General features: G+C 48.5%; 1 protein-coding gene across 2 annotated transcripts in view; it reads right to left on the reverse strand.

Moving 5' to 3' along the window:
* The window catches only part of LOC119976187 (ras/Rap GTPase-activating protein SynGAP-like), a 506,239-nt gene that overhangs the window by 359,944 nt on the left and 127,032 nt on the right, over positions 1–19,263 (reverse strand). For both annotated transcript variants that reach the window (XM_038816494.1, XM_038816493.1), the window contains exons 11-12: positions 17,578–17,748; positions 16,362–16,579 (exon numbers count right to left, since the gene is read on the reverse strand). In XM_038816494.1, coding sequence (XP_038672422.1) covers positions 16,362–16,579; positions 17,578–17,748 — 389 coding nt within the window. The remainder of the gene's footprint in view (positions 1–16,361; positions 16,580–17,577; positions 17,749–19,263) is intronic.

Below are 19,263 nucleotides of genomic sequence, written 5' to 3' on the forward strand. Positions count from 1 at the left end.
GGATCCCTGGTCGTGCACTCAAGCGCCTGCGTGGACTAGCTGGCAGAGGTATTCGCGGACATCTTTAACCTGTCCCTACTCCACTCCGAGGTCCCCACCTGCTTCAAGAAGATCGCCATTACACCGGTGCCAAAGAAGAACCAGGCCACATGCCTCAATGACTACTGTAGGGTGGCCCTGACTTCAGTCGTAATGAAGTGCTTCGAGAGGTTGATCATGAAGCGCACCACCTCCATACTCCCAGAACACCCTGATCCACTGCAATTCGCATACCGTCGCAACCAACGCCATTTCCCTGGCCCTACACTCATCCCTAGAGCATCGACAACAAGGCCTCCTGCATCGGACTCCTATTTATTGACTGCAGCTCCGCCTTCAATACCATAATCCCAGCTAAGCTCATATCAAAGTTCCAAATCCTAGGACTTGGCTCCCCACTCTGCAACTGGATCCTCTATTTTCTGATCAACAGACCACAATCAGTAAGAATGAACAACACTTCCTCCACAATAGTCCTCAATACCGAGGCCCCGCAAGGCTGCATACTTAGCCCCCTACTCTACTCCCTGTACACACATGACTGCATTGCAAAATTTGGGTCCAACTCCATCTACAGGTTTGCTGACAATATGACCATTGTGGGCTGGATTTCGAATAACGACGAGTCAGAATACAGGAGGGAACCTAGTGGAGTGGTGCAGTGACAACAATCTCTCCCTCAATGCCAACAAAACTAAAGAGCTGGTCATTGACTTCAGGAAGCAAAGTACTGTACACGCCCCTGTCAGCATCAACAGGGCCAAGGTGGAGATGGTAGCAGTTTCAAATTCATAGGTGTGCTCATCTCCAAAAATCTGTCCTGGTCCACCCACATCGATGCTACCACCAAGAAACCACAATAGCGCCAATACTTCCTCAGGAAACTAAGGAAATTCGGCATATGCACATCAACCCGTACCAACTTTTACAGATGCATCATAGAAAGTATCCTATCTGGCTGCATCACAGCCTGGTATGGCAACTGCTCGGCCCAGGACCGCAAGAAACTTCAGAGAGTCGTGAACACCGCCCAGTCCATCACACAAACCTGCCTCCCATCTATTGACTCCATTTACACCTCCCGCTGCCTGGGGAAAGCAGGCAGCATAATCAAAGACCCTCCCACCTGACTTATTCACTTCTTCCATTGGACAGGAGATACAGAAGTCTGAAAACACGCACAAACAGATTCAAACAGCTTCTTCCCGGCTGTTACCAGACTCCTAAATGACCATCTTATGGACTGACTTCATTAACACTATACCCTGTATGTTTCATCCGATGCCGGTGCTTATGTAGTTATATTGTATACCTTGTTGCCCTATTATGTATTTTTTCTTCCCATGTACTTAATGATCTGTTGAGCTGCTCGCAGAAAAATACTTTTCACTGTCCCTCAGTACACGTGACAATAAACAAATCCAATCCAAGAAACATTACATCTCAGAGGGTTGTAGAGGAGCTAACCAAATTAATTTTATTAGATCTGCACTAACAAAAGAAATTCAGACAGATCTAGGATCCAATTTTATGTTGAAATTATTCAAGGAAGTTATGGATAGCATAGGAATTGAGATATTTAACTCACGGCGTATCATGTGGAATCACAATGAGCATTAGAAAGATGGCATCAAACTCTAAAGAGGGCCTATAGTAGGATTGGGATAAAGGAATTCCATTTGTACTATTTGTAATGCACCTAATGAATCAGTTAAATTCAGTCCATTTAGGGCAGCACGGTGGCGCAGTGGGTTAGCCCTGTTGCTTCACGGCGCTGAGGTCCCAGGTTCGATCCCAGATCTGGGTCGCTATCCGTGTGGAGTTGGCACATTCTCTCCGTGTTTGCGTGGGTTTCACCCCCACAACCCAAAGATGTGTATGCTAGGTGGATTGGCCACTCCAAATTGCTCCAATTTTTAAAAAATTCAGTCCATTTGAATTCATTTTTGGTCATTTGAAGTTAGAGGACCACTTAAGAGAAATTGGCGAGTCAGCAGTCGGAGACTACATTGTTGGACCATAGGGAGAGAGTAACTCAGGCTGGAAAGTTGGCTAACTGTACGGGCGGCACGGTAGCACAGTGATTTGCACTGTTGTTTCACAGTGCCAGGGTCCCCCGCTTGGGTCACTGTCTGTGGAGTCTGCACGTACTCCCCGTGTCTGCGTGGGTTTCCTCCAGGTGCTCTGGTTTCCTCCCACAAGTCCCAAAAAGAAGTGCTGTTAGGTGAATTGGACATTCTGAATTCTTTGGGTACCCGAGCAGGCACTGGGGTGTGGTGACTAGGGGATTTGTACAGTAACTTCATTGTGGTGTTAATGTAAGCCTACTTGTGACAATAATAAAGATTGTTAATATTATTATTTATGTGGGAACAAATTAGGGAGTACAAAAGTAATTGCATGATGTCGATGTTGGAAATGCTATTCCCATTAAACAACATCCATACAAACTCAATCCACTAAAGTTAGCACAGGTACAAGAGGAGATCGACAACATGCTTAAACATCAAAGTGAGTCGCCAATTGTCATGGTACCAAAGCTGGATGGAACACAAAGTTTGTGAATGGATGATAGAACGATCAATGCAGTCACAAAGTGAGTTTCATCCCCAATTCCTCGTTTAGAAGACTGTGTGTAAAAGGTGGGTCAAGAACGTATATTACCAAACTTGACGTACTTAAAGGATATTGGCAAGTACCTTTATCAAACAGGACGCCAATGGTCTGTGTCAATTTAAGGTCAAGCCATTTGGAATGAAGAATGCGCCAGCAACATTCCAAATCTCTGGACTAAACAATAGACAGTGGCCATCTCCTTTAACTTTGATTTTCTAATTTTCCATGCAACTGAATCTGTCCCCATTATTTCATTTAAAGCCCTATCTGCAGCCCGGGTTATGCGATTTGCCCGGACTCTGGTCCCATAATGATTCAGGTGCAGACCGTCCCATCAGAAGAGCTCCAGGCATACACCCCCCAGCAAGGCCGAAGACATTGAAAAAGGTACTTACCTCAGCTCTGCCAGCTAGCACGGATTTTCCATATTTCATACTGAAAATCTGCTCGAATACGACAATACGATTTCTTGCGTGAAAATACAAAATCCACGACAGCCCTCGGACAAATTTGATACACCATACTTAAGGAGAGTAATTTAAGCTAGAGGAGGAGTTTTTTTAGAGGGAAGAAAAAAGATTAAGAGGGAGCTCCCTATAATGGGAGGGAGAGCTGACTGACAAGTGGATGCATTCCTCGCTGAACGTTTTGCCATTCAGCGCTCACTGTAGAGACTGGTTTCCTTGGCGACGGCTGCTGCCGGACCTGTGCGGAGGCCCCATGCTCTCATCTCTCCACGCCCCACCTACACACTCTACAGAGCATGCGTGCGATCCTTCGCGTGGTCTCGCATAGAGGTGCCAATACAAACCTTTATTGCGATTTGAAAAATCACGTTGAGGGTCGATTACACAATCACATGTGTAGACTATCTATATCATCGAAGGCCTGTGCAGCATTGAAAATTGTATGGTGTGATGTGATGCAATTTTAAAATGTTTGGTAGTTGTTAGGGAGGTAGCCTTTGGTTCTATTGTGCTCTCTGGGAATCAGGAATCCTTTCGTAATCATTTAAACTCATAAATGGGTAATTTAAATCCTGCCGCATTGTTCTCCGTGCAGTATTGTAGCATTTTTCATTATTAGAGTGACTAAATGTTTGAAACTTAATTTGAAAACATCCACTCATGATGTACATCTATGTAATAGCATTAGATTTGCATTTTCCATTTCTGTTTTAGATTTGTACTTCAGATTGGTGGCCATGTTTTCTTTGAAATGAAAATACTGGTTTTACTGCCAAAATACTGATTTTTGGAATCTGGAATACTGATTTCTGTTGGAAAAGGCTGGTGGCACCACAAACCCGTTTGTAAATACTTGAACCAAATCACTTCCGTGACACCCTGGCTGGGAGGGGCGGAGCATAACATGATGTTTGCTAGGAATTCGGGCAATGAACCCGTTACTCGTATTCAAGTGAATGCATATGAGGTCTTTGCATGTTCCTGCCAACGTGGGCCGCGAATCCCATTATAGTCGGCGGGGTGGGACCCAAGATTGAGTCTGCCACCTGGCGCTAATCTCATTTTTGAGCCGACGCAGGATTCTCCGCCCAATCAGGATTCCCGACCAAGCTAGCGAGTAATAGAAGGTAGGAAAAGTTTTTTTCAATTTATAAAAGGTAAAAGAGAGGCAAAAATGGACATCGGACCACTGAAAAATGTGGCTGGAGAGGTAATAATAGGAAATAAAGAAATGGCAGAGGAACTGAATAGTTACTTTGCATCAGTGTTCAAGGTGGAAGATTAATTAAGGAGATCAGTGGTTATGGGAGAAGGCAGGAGAATGGGGATGAGAATAATATCAGCCATGATTGAATGGCGGAGCAGACTCGATGGCCCGAGTGGCCTAATTCTGCTCCTATGTCTTATGGTCTTACGGTCTTTATAAGACACCAGTGGGATGCCAGAGCTCCAGAAGAATCAAGCGGCAGAGGTGAGTGCAGTGACCACTATGGAGAAGGTTCTGGGGAAACTGAAGGAGATCGTGGAGGCATTGGTGGTGATCTTTCAGGAATCACTGGAGGCAGGGAGGGTCCCAGAGGACTGGAAAGTGGCTAATGTAACATCGTTGTTTAAGAAGGAAGGGAAGCAGAAGATGGGAAATTATAGGCCGGTTGGCCTGACTTTGGTCATTGGAAAGATTTTAGAGTCCATTATGATGAGATTGCAGAGTATTTGGAAGTGCATGATAAAATAGGACCGGGTCAGCACGGTTTCGTCAAGGGGAGATCATGTCTGACAAATCTGTTGCAGTTCTTTGAGGAGGTAACAAGGAAGTTAGATAAAGGAAAACCAGTGGACGTGATTTATTTAGAGTTGCAGAAGGCCTTTGATAAGGTGCCGCATAAGAAACCATTAAATAAGTTAAGAGCCTATGGTGTTAAGAGTAAGATCCTGGCATGGATGGAGGACTGGCTGACTGGCAGAGGCAGAGAGTGGGGATAAAGGGGTCTATTTCAGGATGGCAGCTGGTGACTAGTGGTGTGCCTCAGGGGTCGGTGATGGGACCACAACTTTTCACAATATGCATTAATGATCTGGAAGAAGAAATTGAAGGCACTGTGCTAAGTTTGCAGATGATACAAAAATCTGTAGAGAGACAGGTAATATTGAGGATGCAGGCGGGCTGCAGAAGAACATGAGAACTAGGAGCAGGAGTAGGCCATCTGGCCCCACAAGCCTGCTCCGCCATTCAATGAGATCATGGCTGACCTTTTGTGGACTCAGCTCCACTTTCCGGCCCGAACACCATAACCCTTAATCCCTTTATTCTTCAAAAAACTAGCTATGTTAAAAACATTTAATGAAGGAGCCTCAACTGCTTCACTGGGCAAGGAATTCCATAGATTCACAACCCTTTGGGTGATGAAGTTCCTCCTAAACTCAGTCCTAAATCTACTTCCCCTTGTTTTGAGGCTATGTCCCCTAGTTCTGCTTTCACCCGCCAGTGGAAACAACCTGCCCGCATCTATCCTATCTATTCCCTTCATAATTTTATATGTTTCTATAAGATCACCCCGCACCCTTCTAAATTCCAACGAGTACAGTCCCAGTCTACTCAACCTCTCCTCATAATCCAACCCCCTCAACTCTGGGATTAACCTAGTGAATCTCCTCTGCACACCCTCCAGCCAGTACATCCTTTCTCAGGTAAGGAGACCAAAACTGAACACAATACTCCAGGTGTGGCCTCACTAACACCTTATACAATTGCAGCATAACCTCCCGAGTCTTAAATTCCATCCCTCTAGCAATGAAGGACAAAACTCCATTTGCCGCCTTAATCACCTGTTCCAAAGGTTGGAGGAACAGTCCATCTTGATGGCAGCAGAAATTGGGCTGATGCGTGACCAGCAGAAGTGACTGCTGGAGAAAGTGGAGGACCTGGAGAATCATTCTCGGAGGCAGAACATCCGGATCGTGGGTCTGCCGGAGGGAATTGAAGGATCGGATGTGGGTGCGAATGTTGGGAAGGTGATGAAGAAGCTGCTTGGAGAAGGTGCGTTTGACTGGCTGTTGGAGATGGATCAGGCCCACAGGGTACTGCTGCGCAAAACCCAGGGGGTGAGCCGTCGAGGGCAACAGTGGAATGATTGCATTGGTTCCTGGACAAAGAACACATCATGAGGTGGGCCAGGCAGACATGGCAATGCGGTTGGGAAGGGGGCGAGATTCAGGTGTACTGAGACCTGGGAGCAGAGCTCGCAAAGAGGAGGGCGAGCTTTAATAAGGTCAAGTTGGCCCTGTACAAGAAGGGTGTTAAGTTTGATTTACTGTACCCGGCTCGCCTATGGGGGCCGGGAGTTGTACTTTAGTTCAGCGGAGGAGGCAGCGGACTTCGTGAAGGAGAATGGACTGGCAGGAGAAGGTGGACCTTAAACTTTGATTGAGGAGAACTGAACTGTGCTGTGAAAAACTTTGGGTTTGTGTTTCTTTTGTTTTTTTTTCCATTTTTTCGGTTCTGTTTGGGGTTAGGCTGGGTTACAGTGCTTTGTTAAAGGACGAGGGGTGTGCCTCTGTGTTCGGACCGTGGGAGGGATTGTCCGTTTGTTTTTACTTCTTGCCTTTGTTCTGTTTGCATTAAGCGTGGGGGGAGGGGAATCAGTGGGGAGTAGGATGCTAGGCGCCATGGGCGGGGGCTGCATACTGCTGACTATGGAGGGGATTTTCAAAGTGAAGGAGGAGGATTGATAACCGTAGTCACCCGAGGACGGGCCAGGGGAGGTGCAGGACATGGCCCCAGACTCGCCTAGGAGAGGTTATGGTTGATCGGCAGGGGAGGGGGTGGGGGCCCCCGACAAGGCTGCTTACGTGGAACATTCGGGGACTGAATGGGCCAGCCCGTGTGTTCGCGCACTTGAGGCAACTGAAGGCGGACGTGGCTATGTTGCAGGAGACACATCTGAAGGTGGGGATCAGATTAGGTTAAGGAAGGGATGGGTTGGACAGGTGTTCCATTTGGGGTTAGACTTTAAAATGAGGGGGTGGCGATCTTGGTTAATAAGCGGGTGGCATTCGAGGTGGGGAATATAGAAACGGACCCGGGGCAGGGTAGATATGTTATGGCTAGTGGGAAGCTGGAGGGAATAGCCGTGATATTGGTGAATATATATGCCCCGGGATGACATTGAGTTTGTTAGATGGGTACTGGGGAAGATCCTGGACCTAGATTCACACTGACTATGGGGGGGCAGATTTCAATACGGTCCTGGATCCTGGTCGAGTTGTAGATCTGGGTAGGTATCAGCTATGGCAAAGGAGCTCCGGAGGTTCATGGAGGGGGTCGATCCGTGGAGATTTGGGAGACCGAGGAGTAAGGAGTTTTCGTTCTACTCCCCTGTGCATAAGGTGTATTCCCGGATATACTTTTTTGTTATGGATAAGACGCTGCTGGCTGAGGTGATAGATGATGAATATTCATCAGCAATAGTGGTGTCAGACCACGGCCCACGCTGGGTGGACTTGCAAGTCAGCAAAGGAAAAGCCCAGCGGCCACAATGGAGGTTGGATGTGGGGTTGCTAGCGGACCAGATGGCGGGTGAGGGAGGCCATTCGGGGCTATATAAGGATCAATGGCATGGGTGAGGTTTTGGCGGGGGTGGTTTGGGAGACACTGAAGGCGGATTATTATTAGGGGGAATTCATCTCAATTCTGGCCCATAAGGAGAAGGCTGAGTGGACTGAGTTGGACAGATTGGTAGGTGAAATTTTACAGGTGGAAGAGTCTCCGGATGACGGGCTTTTGAAGGAGCGTCAGAGACTGCAGCTGGAATTTAGGCTCCTGTCCACAGGTAAGGCGGAGGGACAGTTGAGGAGTGTAAAGGGGGCGGTGTATGAATATGGGGAAATAGCCAGCAGGATGCTGGCGCACCAGCTGAGAAAACAGGAGGTGGCAAGAGAGATTGGGAAAGTGAGGGATACGGGGGTGGGGGGAGAAGGTGATTCTGGATCCGGCGGGGGGTGAATGATGTGTTTCGGGAATTTCATAGTAAATTGTATAGATCGGAACCCCCAACTGGGGAGGAGAGTATGAAGCGTTTTGGGGGGCTGGAGTTCCTGAGGATAGATGAGGAGTTGGTGGAGGATTTGGGAGCCCCAATTGGGCTTGGGGAGGTTATAGATGTGTTGGGGCGATGCAATCGGGTAAAGTCCCGGGACCAGATGGATACCCGGTTGAGTTTATAAATGTTTTCCGGGCTGTTGGGGCCGCTCCTGGCAAAGGCTTTTAATGAGTCATAGGAGCTGTGAGTGCTGCCCCCAACATTATCGCAGGTATCGATTTCCCTTATTTTGAAGCGGGATAAGGATCCAGAGATCTGTGGGTCGTATAGGCCAATCTCCCTGCTAAATGTGGCACGAAATTGCTGGCAAAGATCTTGGCCACACGCGTAGAGGATTGTGTTCCGGGGGTAATAGGGGAGGACCAGACAGGATTTGTGAAGGAAAGACACCTGACGTCCAACATTAGGCTGCTCCTAAATGTAATACTTTTTTAAAAATATAAATTTAGAGTCCCCAATTCATTTCTTTTTCCAATTAAGGGGCAAATGAGCATGGCCAATCCACCTACCCTGCGCATCTTTGGGTTGTGGGGGCGAAACCCACGTAAACGCGGGGAGAACGTGCAAACTCCACACGGACAGTGACCCAGAGCCGGGATCGAACCTTGTACCTCGGTGCCGTGAGGCAGCAGGCTAACCACTGCGCCACCTTGCTGCCCTTTCCTAAATGTAATAATGATGTCTGCTGAGGGGCACAAGGTTGAGGTGGTGGTTGCCATGGTGCTTGAAAGGCCTTTGATCGGGTGGAATGGAAGTATTTGTGGGATGTCCTGAGAAGGTTTGGGTTTGGGCAGGGTTTTCTGGATTGGGTCCGGTTGCTTTATCAGGCACCGGTGGCGAATGTAAGGACAAACCGGGTTCGATCAGAATATTTTAGTCTGTGTCGGGGGACAAGACAGGGGTGTCAACTCTCCGCACTACTGTTTGCCCTGGCCACAGAGCCTTTGGCAATGGCGCTGAGAGCATCGAACATTTGGCGGGGGATAGTGAGAGAAGGGGGCGGAACATAAGGTCTCACTCTATGCGGACGATTTGATCCTTTATATAACAGACCCGTTGGGGGGAATTGCAGGAATTATGGGGACACTGGAGGAATTTGGTCGGTTCTCAGGTTACAAACTGAATATGGGCAAGAATGAGGTTTTTGTGATCCAGGCAAGGGGGCAGGAGAGGAGACTGAGGGAGATGCCTTTCAAAGTGGTGAGAGGGAGTTTTAGGTACCTGGGGATTTCAGTAGCAAGGTAGATTCAAGTACCTGGGGATTCAAGTGACTGGGGTCAGTTTCATAAACTAAATTTGGGCAGGTTGACTGAGCAAATGAAAGGGGGCTGGTGTAGGTGGGACGTGCTCTCGCTGTCCTTGGCGGGGAGGGTACAGACTGTGAAAATGACAGTCCTCCCGTGATTGCTGTTTGCATCTTCCAACCTTCAGCCCCAAGGCATTTGTTAGGAAGATGAATGCGGCGCTCTCGGGTTTTATATGGGCCAGAACAATCCCGAGGGTGAAGATGATTATTCTTGAGCGGGGGCGCGAGAGGTGGGTTTGGCCCTTCCAAACTTTATTAATTACTACTGGGCGGCTAATATATCGATGGTTAGGAAATGTGTAGTGGTCAGTGTGGGAGCGAGTGGAGGCGGCATCTTGCAAGGGCACGAGTCTGAAGGCTTTGTTAATGGCACCTCTGCTGTTCTCACCGGCTCGGTACGCCACAAGCCCAGTGGTAGTGGCAGGCCTGAGAGTATGCGGGCAATAGAGGCAGCATATGAGACCAGAGGGGCATCGGTGTGGTCACCGATCTGCAATAATCACAAGTTTGCTCTGGGGGGAGGGGGGGGGGGGGGGGGGGGCTTCAGGAGCTGGCAGCAGGCAGGGACTGTGAGATTTGGGGATCCATTCAGGAGGGTTGCCTGAGCTTCGAGGAGCTAAAGGAGGAGTTTGAGTTGCCGGGTGCAAACGGGTTGCGGTACCTTCAGGTATGGGATTTTGTTGGGAGGAAGGTCCTGAGCTTCCCTCGCTTCCCACCAAGGGGGCTTCAGGATAAGGTGATGTCAAAAGCAGGGGTTGGGAAGGGGAGGATCTCAGAAATATATAAGGAACTGATGGAGTGGGAAGGGGTCCCAATAGGGGAGAGGAAGTTGGGAGGGGAGTTGGAAGTCGGGTTATGGGAGAAGGCCCTGAAGAGCGTTAATGCATCCTCGTCATGCGCCAAGCTTAGCCTGACCCAGTTCAAGGTGGTCCACAGGGTTCATCTGACTGTGGCCCGAATGAGTAGGTTTTTTGAAGAGGTGGAGGACAGGTGTGGGGGAAGTCCTGCGAACCATGTACATACGTTTTCGGCGTATCCGAGGCTGAGGGGATTTTGGCAGGGATTTTCAGATTCCATGTCAGTGGTCCTGGAAGGGAGGGTGACTCCGAGTCCAGAGGTGGCAATATTTGGAGTGTTGGAAGATCCGGGAGCCCGGGGTGGGGGGGGAGGGAAAGAGGCCGACGTTTTAGCCTTTGCATCCCTGGTTATTGTGGGGGTTTTGTGGGTTATTTAAAATGTTAAAATTATAAATGCCTCAATAAAATATTTTCTGAAAAAAAAAAGAACCCAATTCATTTTTTTTCCAATTAAGGGACAATTTAACATGGCAAATCCATTTACCCTGTGTGGTGAATGTGATTCACACTATATATAGTTGCCAATATCACTCCATGTATATATGTTCGTTATCTACCCGTTGTAAGATCAATGCTGTATATAGTTGCCAATATAACTCCGTGTATATATGTTCACTATCCACCATTGTAAGTGCAGTTGCACTATCCGACCACCAGGGGGAGTCACTCTGGGAGTACGCGAGAGTTTGTACTGGGCTCCGCCCAGGACTCCTCCCCCTGGGACCGATGTATAAAGATCAGTGCCTTAGAGCCAGCCTGCCATTTCATCTGGAGTCCAACGACGAATAGGATGGCTCTGTTGTAAGTGTATTAAAGCCTCTGCTCAGATCCAACTACACGTGTTTGCTGAATTGATGGTTCCATCACCCTGCACATCTTTGGGTTGTGGGTATGTGACCCATGCAGACACGGAGAGAAAACAATGTGTGATTGCCCCAAGCGATGAACACGATCCAAATTGATCGCAGTCCACCCACACTTGGAAATTCTTTTGGGTGGGGGGGGGGGGGGGGGGGGGGTGGGGGGGGGGACGGGGACGACGGGGGGGGGGGGGGGGGGGGTGCTGCTAGCTGGACCTAAACATGCTGCCAAGCCTGGCTTCACAAAGATCGGGGCACCCTATTGGGCGCCTCGATCTCAAAATGTGTCTGGGCAACATTGTCAGTTTCCGCCCACCCCAAGTGAGTGACACCCTGCTAGATGGTCACCATATGCACTGCCCTCTGCAGTGCCAACTGGCTTTGGGACCCTGACTGTGACAGGTAGGCACTGCACTGCCATATCCCCAACCACCCAGGGACTCCAAAGTCCTCCGAGCCTCCTCGGCACCGCCATCATGTCTGGTCCATGGCGTGGAGACTAATAGTGAATAACAACGGCTTCATGCTGCACCGGAGTTGTTGGGGGGGGGGGGGAAGAGAGGGTGGATGGGGTGGCGGAGGGGTGATAGAATACCAGGAGACAAAAGAATCCAGCTTCAAACTAACCCAGCATATTAAATTGGTGATTTTAACATGCTAATCTGGTTCACAACCTGTGAGGGCGCATCGCACATTGTTCGTCGCCTGCCGACAACCCCATTAAAGGGCTCGCCTGCTATTATCCCGACATAATGGGAATTGGCCGGGTGCAACGCGGTCGGAGAATCGCACTCAATGTTTCAGATTAACGACCTTTCATTAGGTCATCGACCTGAAACGTTAAGTCCTATTGGTTAGGTTCAGATGCAGCACAGATTAGATACAGAGTCAAGCTCCCTCTTCACCGTCCCATAAAAGATTCCCAGGACAGGTACAGCACAGAGTTAGATACAGAGTAAAACTCTCTCTACTCTTCCCATCAACCACTCCCAGGACAGGTTCGATTCAGACTCCCTCTACGCTGTCCCATTAAACATACTCGGGGCAGGGCCACCTAGGTGGCCATGAAATCTATCTTTGTGAAGTGCTTTGAGAGGTTGGTCATGAGAAACATCAACTCCATACTCCCAGAATACCTTGGGCCACTGCAATCTGCATACCGCCAGAATTGGTTCACAGCAGTCGCCATCTCCCTGGCCCTACACTCATCCCTGGAGCATCTTGACAACAAGGACTCTTACGTCAGACTCCTATTCATTGACTACAGCTCCGTCTTCAACACCATAATCCCAGCCAAGCTCATATCAAAACTCTAAAACTGAGATCTTGGCTCCTCCCTCTGCAACTGGATCCTCGACTTCCTGACCCATAGACCACAATCAGTAAGGATAAAAAAAGACCCCTCCTTCATGATAGTCCTCATTACCGGGGCCCTGCAAGGCTGCATACTTAACCCCCTACTACAGTCCCTATACACACATGACTGTGGCAGAATTCAGCTCCAACTCCATCTACAAGTTCGCTGATGACACGCCACAGTGCGTCTGATCTCAAAACAATGACGAGTCGACTACAGGAGGGAGCTAGAGAACCGAGTGGCATGGTGCAACGACAAAAAACTCTCCCTCAATGTCAGTGAAACTAAGGAGATGGTCATTGACTTCAGAGGTCAAAGTGTTGTACACACCCCTGTGTGCATCAATAGTGCCGAGGGGGAGATGGTCGACAGCTTCAAATTCCTCTGTGCACATCGTGAACAATTTGTCCTGGTCCACACATTTCAAGGCTACGACCAAGAAAGCACAACAGTGCCTATAGTTCCTTGGTAAACTAAGGAAATTCAGCATGTCCGCACTGACTCTTGCCAATTTTTACAGATGCACCATAGAAAGCATCACAGCCCGGTATGGCAGCTGCTCAAGCTAAGAGCGTAAGAAACTACAGAGTGTTGTGAACACAGCCCGGGCCATCATACAAACCTGCCTCTCATGCATTGACTATGTACACATCTCCCTTTGGCTTGGGAAGCGGGCAGCATAATCAAAGACCTCTCCCACCTGGGTTATTCTCTCTTCCAATCTCTTCCATCAGGCAGAAGATACAAAAGTCTGAGAAAACGCACTAACAAATTCAAAAACTGCTTCTTTCCCGCTGTTACCCCTGAATGACCCTCTTATGGACTGAACTGATCTTTCCACGTATCTTCTCTACTGTGTAGCATTACACTCCATATGGTTCACCCTATGGCTATGTCCATGTACTTACACAGTGTATTTATCGTATGTCCGATGCTTTTCATGTATGGAATGATCTGCCTGGACTGTACGCAGAACAATACTTTTCACTGTGCCTCGGTACACGTGCCAAATCTAAATCTAATCTACAGCACGAGGTAGATAAAGAATAAAGCTCCCTCTGCGCTGTCCCATCAAACATTCCAAGGTTTGATACAGCAATTGTTCCAGCAATGTGATTAGATTATAAATAAAACATGAATCCAGCATCCAAACTCATCTTGAGAATGAAAAGAATATCCCTGGAGGAGGATGTCGCACTCGCAGTAAATCCAGCCCATGCGACCAGGTTTACCCTACAAGTTTAATGTTGACGCAAAGTTTGCATACACTTGTGCATCTAATCCGCCCTGTTTTTGATTTGGCACACTGACTTCATCCAGAGTTTTGTGGAAGCGATGTTGTGTTGCAAGCAACCTCGATAATGGTGAGAGTGTGGAACTTGCTACCACAGGGAATGATTGAAGTGAAAAGTATAGATCCATTTAAGGGAAAGTTGGATGAGATGAGAAGAATTGAAGTTATACTGATAACAGTTGGACGAGGAAGATTTGGAGAAGGTTTGAGTGTAGCATAAGAGCTGGAATTGGGCTGAATGGCCTGTTTCTATGCTGTATATCCTATGTAATTGAATGTTCCTTGGTGGGTGGTGGGCAAAAATGAGATCAAACTCTGGGCAGTGCCCTCTTTGGATATTTTGGTTAGGATACACTGTACCAACTTATTTCTATTTTTGGAATGTGGTTGTCGCTGGCCAGGCCAATATTATTGCCCACTCCTAGTTGACCTGAAGAAGGTGATGGTGTACCTCTTTGTGAACCATTGCAGTTCATGCCATAGACTCCTAGAGCTGTGACAAAGGTGCTCCAGGGGCGAAGGTGCTCCAAGAAGGAAGTTTATTGTTTATAAGTTCATCTCTGGGCCACTTTGGAAGGAGTTAGATTTCAAACATACTGGAGTTACATATAGGCCACGTTGGGTAAGAACTGCAGGTTAACAATATTAGTGAACTGGTCGGCATGGGAGCGTATGGAGGTGGCTTCTTGCAAGGGCACCAGTTTGGGGGCGTTTGTGACTGTGCCTCTGCCGTTCCCGCTGGCACGGTACTCCACCAGCCCCATGGTGGTGGCGGCCCTGAGATTCTGGGGGCAATGGAGGAGACATGTGGGAACAGAGGGAGCATCGGTCTGGTCCCCAATCCGTAATAATCACCGGTTTGCCCCGGAAAGTATGGATGGGAGGGTTCCGGATATGATGGAGAGCAAGGATTGAGAGGATGGGAGATATGTTTATAGAGGGGAGCTTTCCGAGCATGAAGGCGCTGGAGGAGAAGTTTGGGTTGGTGAGGGGAAACAAATTCAGGTATCTGCAGGTGCGGGACCTCCTACGTAAACAGATGTCAACCTTCCCGCTCCTACTGCTAAGGGGGATTCAGAATAGGATAGTTTCTAGAGGGTGGTTAGGAGAAGGGAGCATCTCAGACATTTACAAGGAACTTACTGGGTCAGTGGAGATGCAGACCGAGGAGCTGAAGCGCAAGTGGGAGGAGGAGCTGTGAGGAGAGATAGAGGATGGTCTATGGGCGGATGCTTGAGTAGAGTCAATGTGTCCTCAACATGTGCCAGGCTCAGCCTGGTAAAATTCAAGGTCATTCACCAGGCTCACATGACAATGGCCCGGATGATCAGATTCTTTGGGGTGGAAGACAGGTGTGCAAAACGTGCGGGAGGACCAGCGAACCATGTCTACATGTTCTGGACATGTCCGAAGCTTAGGGGATTTTGATAGGGGTTTGCAGATGTCATGTCCACAATGTTAAAAAAAAAAAGGGTGGCGCTGAGTCCAGAGGTGGCGATTTTCGGGATGTCGGAAGACCCGGGAATCCAGGAGGAGAAAGAGACAGACGTTCTGGCCTTTGCTTCCCTGGTAGCCCTGAGACGGATACTATTAGCATGCAGGGACTCAAAGCCCTTGAAATCGGAGACCTGGCTATCGGACATGGCTAGCTTTCTCTGTTTGGAGAAAATCAAGTTCACCTTGAGAGGGTCACTGTTAGGTTTCGCCCGGAGGTGGCAACCGTTCGTCGACTTCTTCGCGGAAAATTAATCGTCAGCAGAAGTGGGGGGGGGGGGGGGGGGGGGGGGTTAGTTTTAGTTTAGTTTAGAGTAGGGGGTTAATAATAGGTGGAACCTGTAAGGGAGGGAGACGGCTTTTGCACTATGTTTATAGTTTCATGTACATTGTTTATTGTGTTGTCATTATAATACCAAAAAATACCTTAATAAAATGTTTATTAAAAAAAAACAATATTAGTGAACTGATTCATTTTTGTTTTAACCAGCCTTTTTCTAGATTGTTTTGAACCCATATCCTGGTGCAGTGCACTCCTGCCGGCAGTGGGATTCTCCGACCCAGCAGCAGGCCAATGTGGTTTCCCATTGTGGGCACCTCCATGCTGACAGGAAATCCGCGGGCATGAGTGCAGTGCCCGCGAAATGTAGGATCCTGCCGACGGAGAATCCAGCCCGTGTTCTCTGGATTATATGTCCATATAACCATTATATCACCATATCTGACTGGGGAGTATACCATCATGCTGAGTAGTGCCTTGTCAGAGACGGGCATGCTTTGGGAAATCAGAATGTGAACCATTCATCATACTGACCCTGCTCCGCCGCAGCATTTCAGTTGAGATTGGTCAGTGGTGATCCCCCTAGGATGTGGGTCAGCGAGGGAATTTGACGATACTAATGCCATTAAACATCACTGGACCTGAAGGTTTCTGGGCCAAAAAAATGGTTAAGTTGGCTGTCCGCTGTTTACCTGTTGATAATGCCTTTGATCTGACTGTCCTTCTCTTCCTGCTGCCGGCGCAGACGGGTCTCACTCTCATCCAGGCGTGACTGGTATTCTCGCAGGATTTTCCCTGTCTGCTCTTCCTGTGACATCAGCCTCCGCTCGTACTCCTCCAGCTTACGATTTGACATCTGCAGCCGTTCCTTCAGGGAAAGAATCTCCTCCTCATACTGAGTCTGTTGCCCCTGCGGAAATGGGTCACAGGGGGAATAGATGACACATAACCTGTCACATCATGACACGACCACAGGACTGGGAGTGGGGGGGGTGCCTGGTTACATTGGCACTCACCTTTCTGACACATATGGTGCGCAGACTGACTTTTTTTAGGCAAGGAGCCTACAAGAGCTGCGACTTTCATAGTTTGGCTGTGGTTGTTTCTCAGGCGAGTTGGAAGGCTGCACCCTGGCAGCCACAGTCTACCTCTGAATCTAGATGCCTGGGTTCCCCATCAACCACTGCGTCACCTCATATATGATCTGCCATCCAAGTTAAGACCGAAAGTGATTAATAAGACACAAAGGGCCTGCTTTCCTTGTAAAATTCGACAAGCATGATAGTTTCGGGAATAGCATGGCCCAGAAATCAGCTGATGCTACCACCTTTTAATGCCTGTGTTACAGTAAATAGTCCAATCTGGATGTCGGTAAATAGAAAGGCATGTCTTAAAACATAATTGAATGTGGGGTCGGGGGGCTCAAGAGGTGCTCCTCTTGACTAAAGCCCCTGGCCACCATTCTTCACCTTCTTGGGTCTCACTCTGTTGATCACTTCAGTTTCTGGTTTGCCCCTCCATCCCCAATTCTCTCAGCTGTCTACCTTTTCAATTGTTTCACTCTTGATTCCCTTCTTGATCCCTCCCTCCTTCACTGTCCGCATTGATTGTCTCCCCCGTAAACTGTTTCCCTCGCCTGATCGCCCTCTTGTCCAATTTCTCCCCTCTTGGTCATCTTACTAATTGTTGGCTTCTCCCTTGCCTTCCTACATGACTTGTCTAACCTACTGGTGATGTAGTAACCCCAAAATTCAAATTGTGAGCTGCCTTGGGACAGCCAGCAGGTCGTCACAGTGCCTTGTTCTGATGTTAAGAGTGGGCCTCAGGAATATCTCTCATTTTTGCTCTCCTCGCAATTCTAACTCCCCAACACACCAAGCCTCCTTGCCAATACAGACCCATTTTCACCTTGTCAAGCCTGCTCTCATCCATCGACTTGGAGTATTCCCTTAATTTGTACTCTTCCCGTTCCAGGTGCGAGCTTTCGATGTCTGCAGAAAGGTGAGTCATGTTGGTCACCCACGCCACAGTGCGCTCTGATGGGGTGACAGGGTGAAGAGTCGAGGGTGAATGGGTGGCCTGGGGGACAAAAGGAGATTTAGGAAGCGGTTTACATCATGTTGAAAGTTAAAATGGGCTCTGACACCTTGTATGCGGTGTTGCCCTGTTCCTCCTGTGCACTGGCTTGCCTTTCTTTTAGTCGTGTGACACTCAGAACCAAACTTCATGGATACCTGAGAATTGAGACTGCACGACTGGATAGACATCTGGCCAGTCAAATGGGAACTTGGAGATGAGATGGTGGTTGGGAGGGTGGCTGGAGGAGGAGAGAATGGAGTGGGAAGGATCTGGTTCCACTTGTGTTCTCTGCACTTTATAGGGGAGGCGGGGGCTTCCTGTCCCTTCCGCCAATTCAATTAGAAGAGGTGGTGCTGAAACGATACCGTGACCCAAACAGAAGCTCTGCCAACTCCTCCCGCAGTGCCACCTTCCACCACTCTCCCAAAAATCTATAGGTTCAAATTTCCCTTTTTGAGACAGTGTGTTGCAGCAGATGAGAAGGCGGCGTTGAAGCTGCTGGCCCCATCAGTGTCCATCGCTGCTATATTGCTAGCAATTTAATAAAATCCAAGGGACGGGTCCTATGATGTCATGCTGGTGGGTAAGGCTCTGATTGAGCTCACTCTGCCAGCAACTTCAGTTTTTAAAAGTTCGGGGCACCATTTTTAAAGGCCGCCCCGGTACATGGAAGTAAAAATAGAACCCACCCACCCCAGCGTTGCCAGTGAGCAGTACCGGGGAAGTGCCGGGGTACTACTCGGGCATGACCCTCTTCGTCCAAGCAATGCAGTCACCTGACGGCCTGCGGCAGGTCTACCGTCAGGTGCTCACCATGGAAGACCAGTTGGAATTCAGCGTGGCGAATGGATAATATAATAAGGCGTAGGGTGGGGGGGCCAAGTGATCATGCATAGAGGTCTGATAATTAGGTTTAAATTTATTCCAATCTGATTCCTGACATGAACGTCAGGAATCTCGTTGTCACTGAGCCAGCTAGGATAGCTGGGGACTGCTCACCTGCCCTCATAATCCATTCACAATCCATGATGTGAGAACGGCATGCTATGAATGCAGCTGTAAAAATGCTTGTCCCTCGAATGTCAACTGCCTCATGTTTGGGACAGGATCTTGGGAAACTGGTGGGCAATTTTAAAACGTTCATTCATGGGGTGTGGGCGTCACTGGCTAGGCCAGCATTTATTGCCCATCCCTCACCTGCGGTTAGCTGACTTCTTGAACTGACGCAGCCCCTATGGTGAAGGTATGCCCACAGTGCTATGAGTGAGGGAGGTCAGGATTTTGTGACAGCGATAGGGCAGGAATGGCCGATATATTTCCTGGTCAGGGTGGTCAGTGGTTTGTCTGCTGGAAGATTGAGGGTAGGTGTGAAAAGGATGCCATAGGGAAATGCAGAGAATCTTTCCCGTGATGGGGAAATCAAGGAGAAAGGGGGGTATAATTTTAAGATGAGAGCCATGTCTTTTCAGGGAAAAATGTGAATGAGGTAAATATAGACAAGATGCGTCTACCTGC

The sequence above is a fragment of the Scyliorhinus canicula genome, chromosome 13, assembly GCF_902713615.1.
Source record: "Scyliorhinus canicula chromosome 13, sScyCan1.1, whole genome shotgun sequence".
Lineage (NCBI taxonomy): Eukaryota > Metazoa > Chordata > Chondrichthyes > Carcharhiniformes > Scyliorhinidae > Scyliorhinus > Scyliorhinus canicula.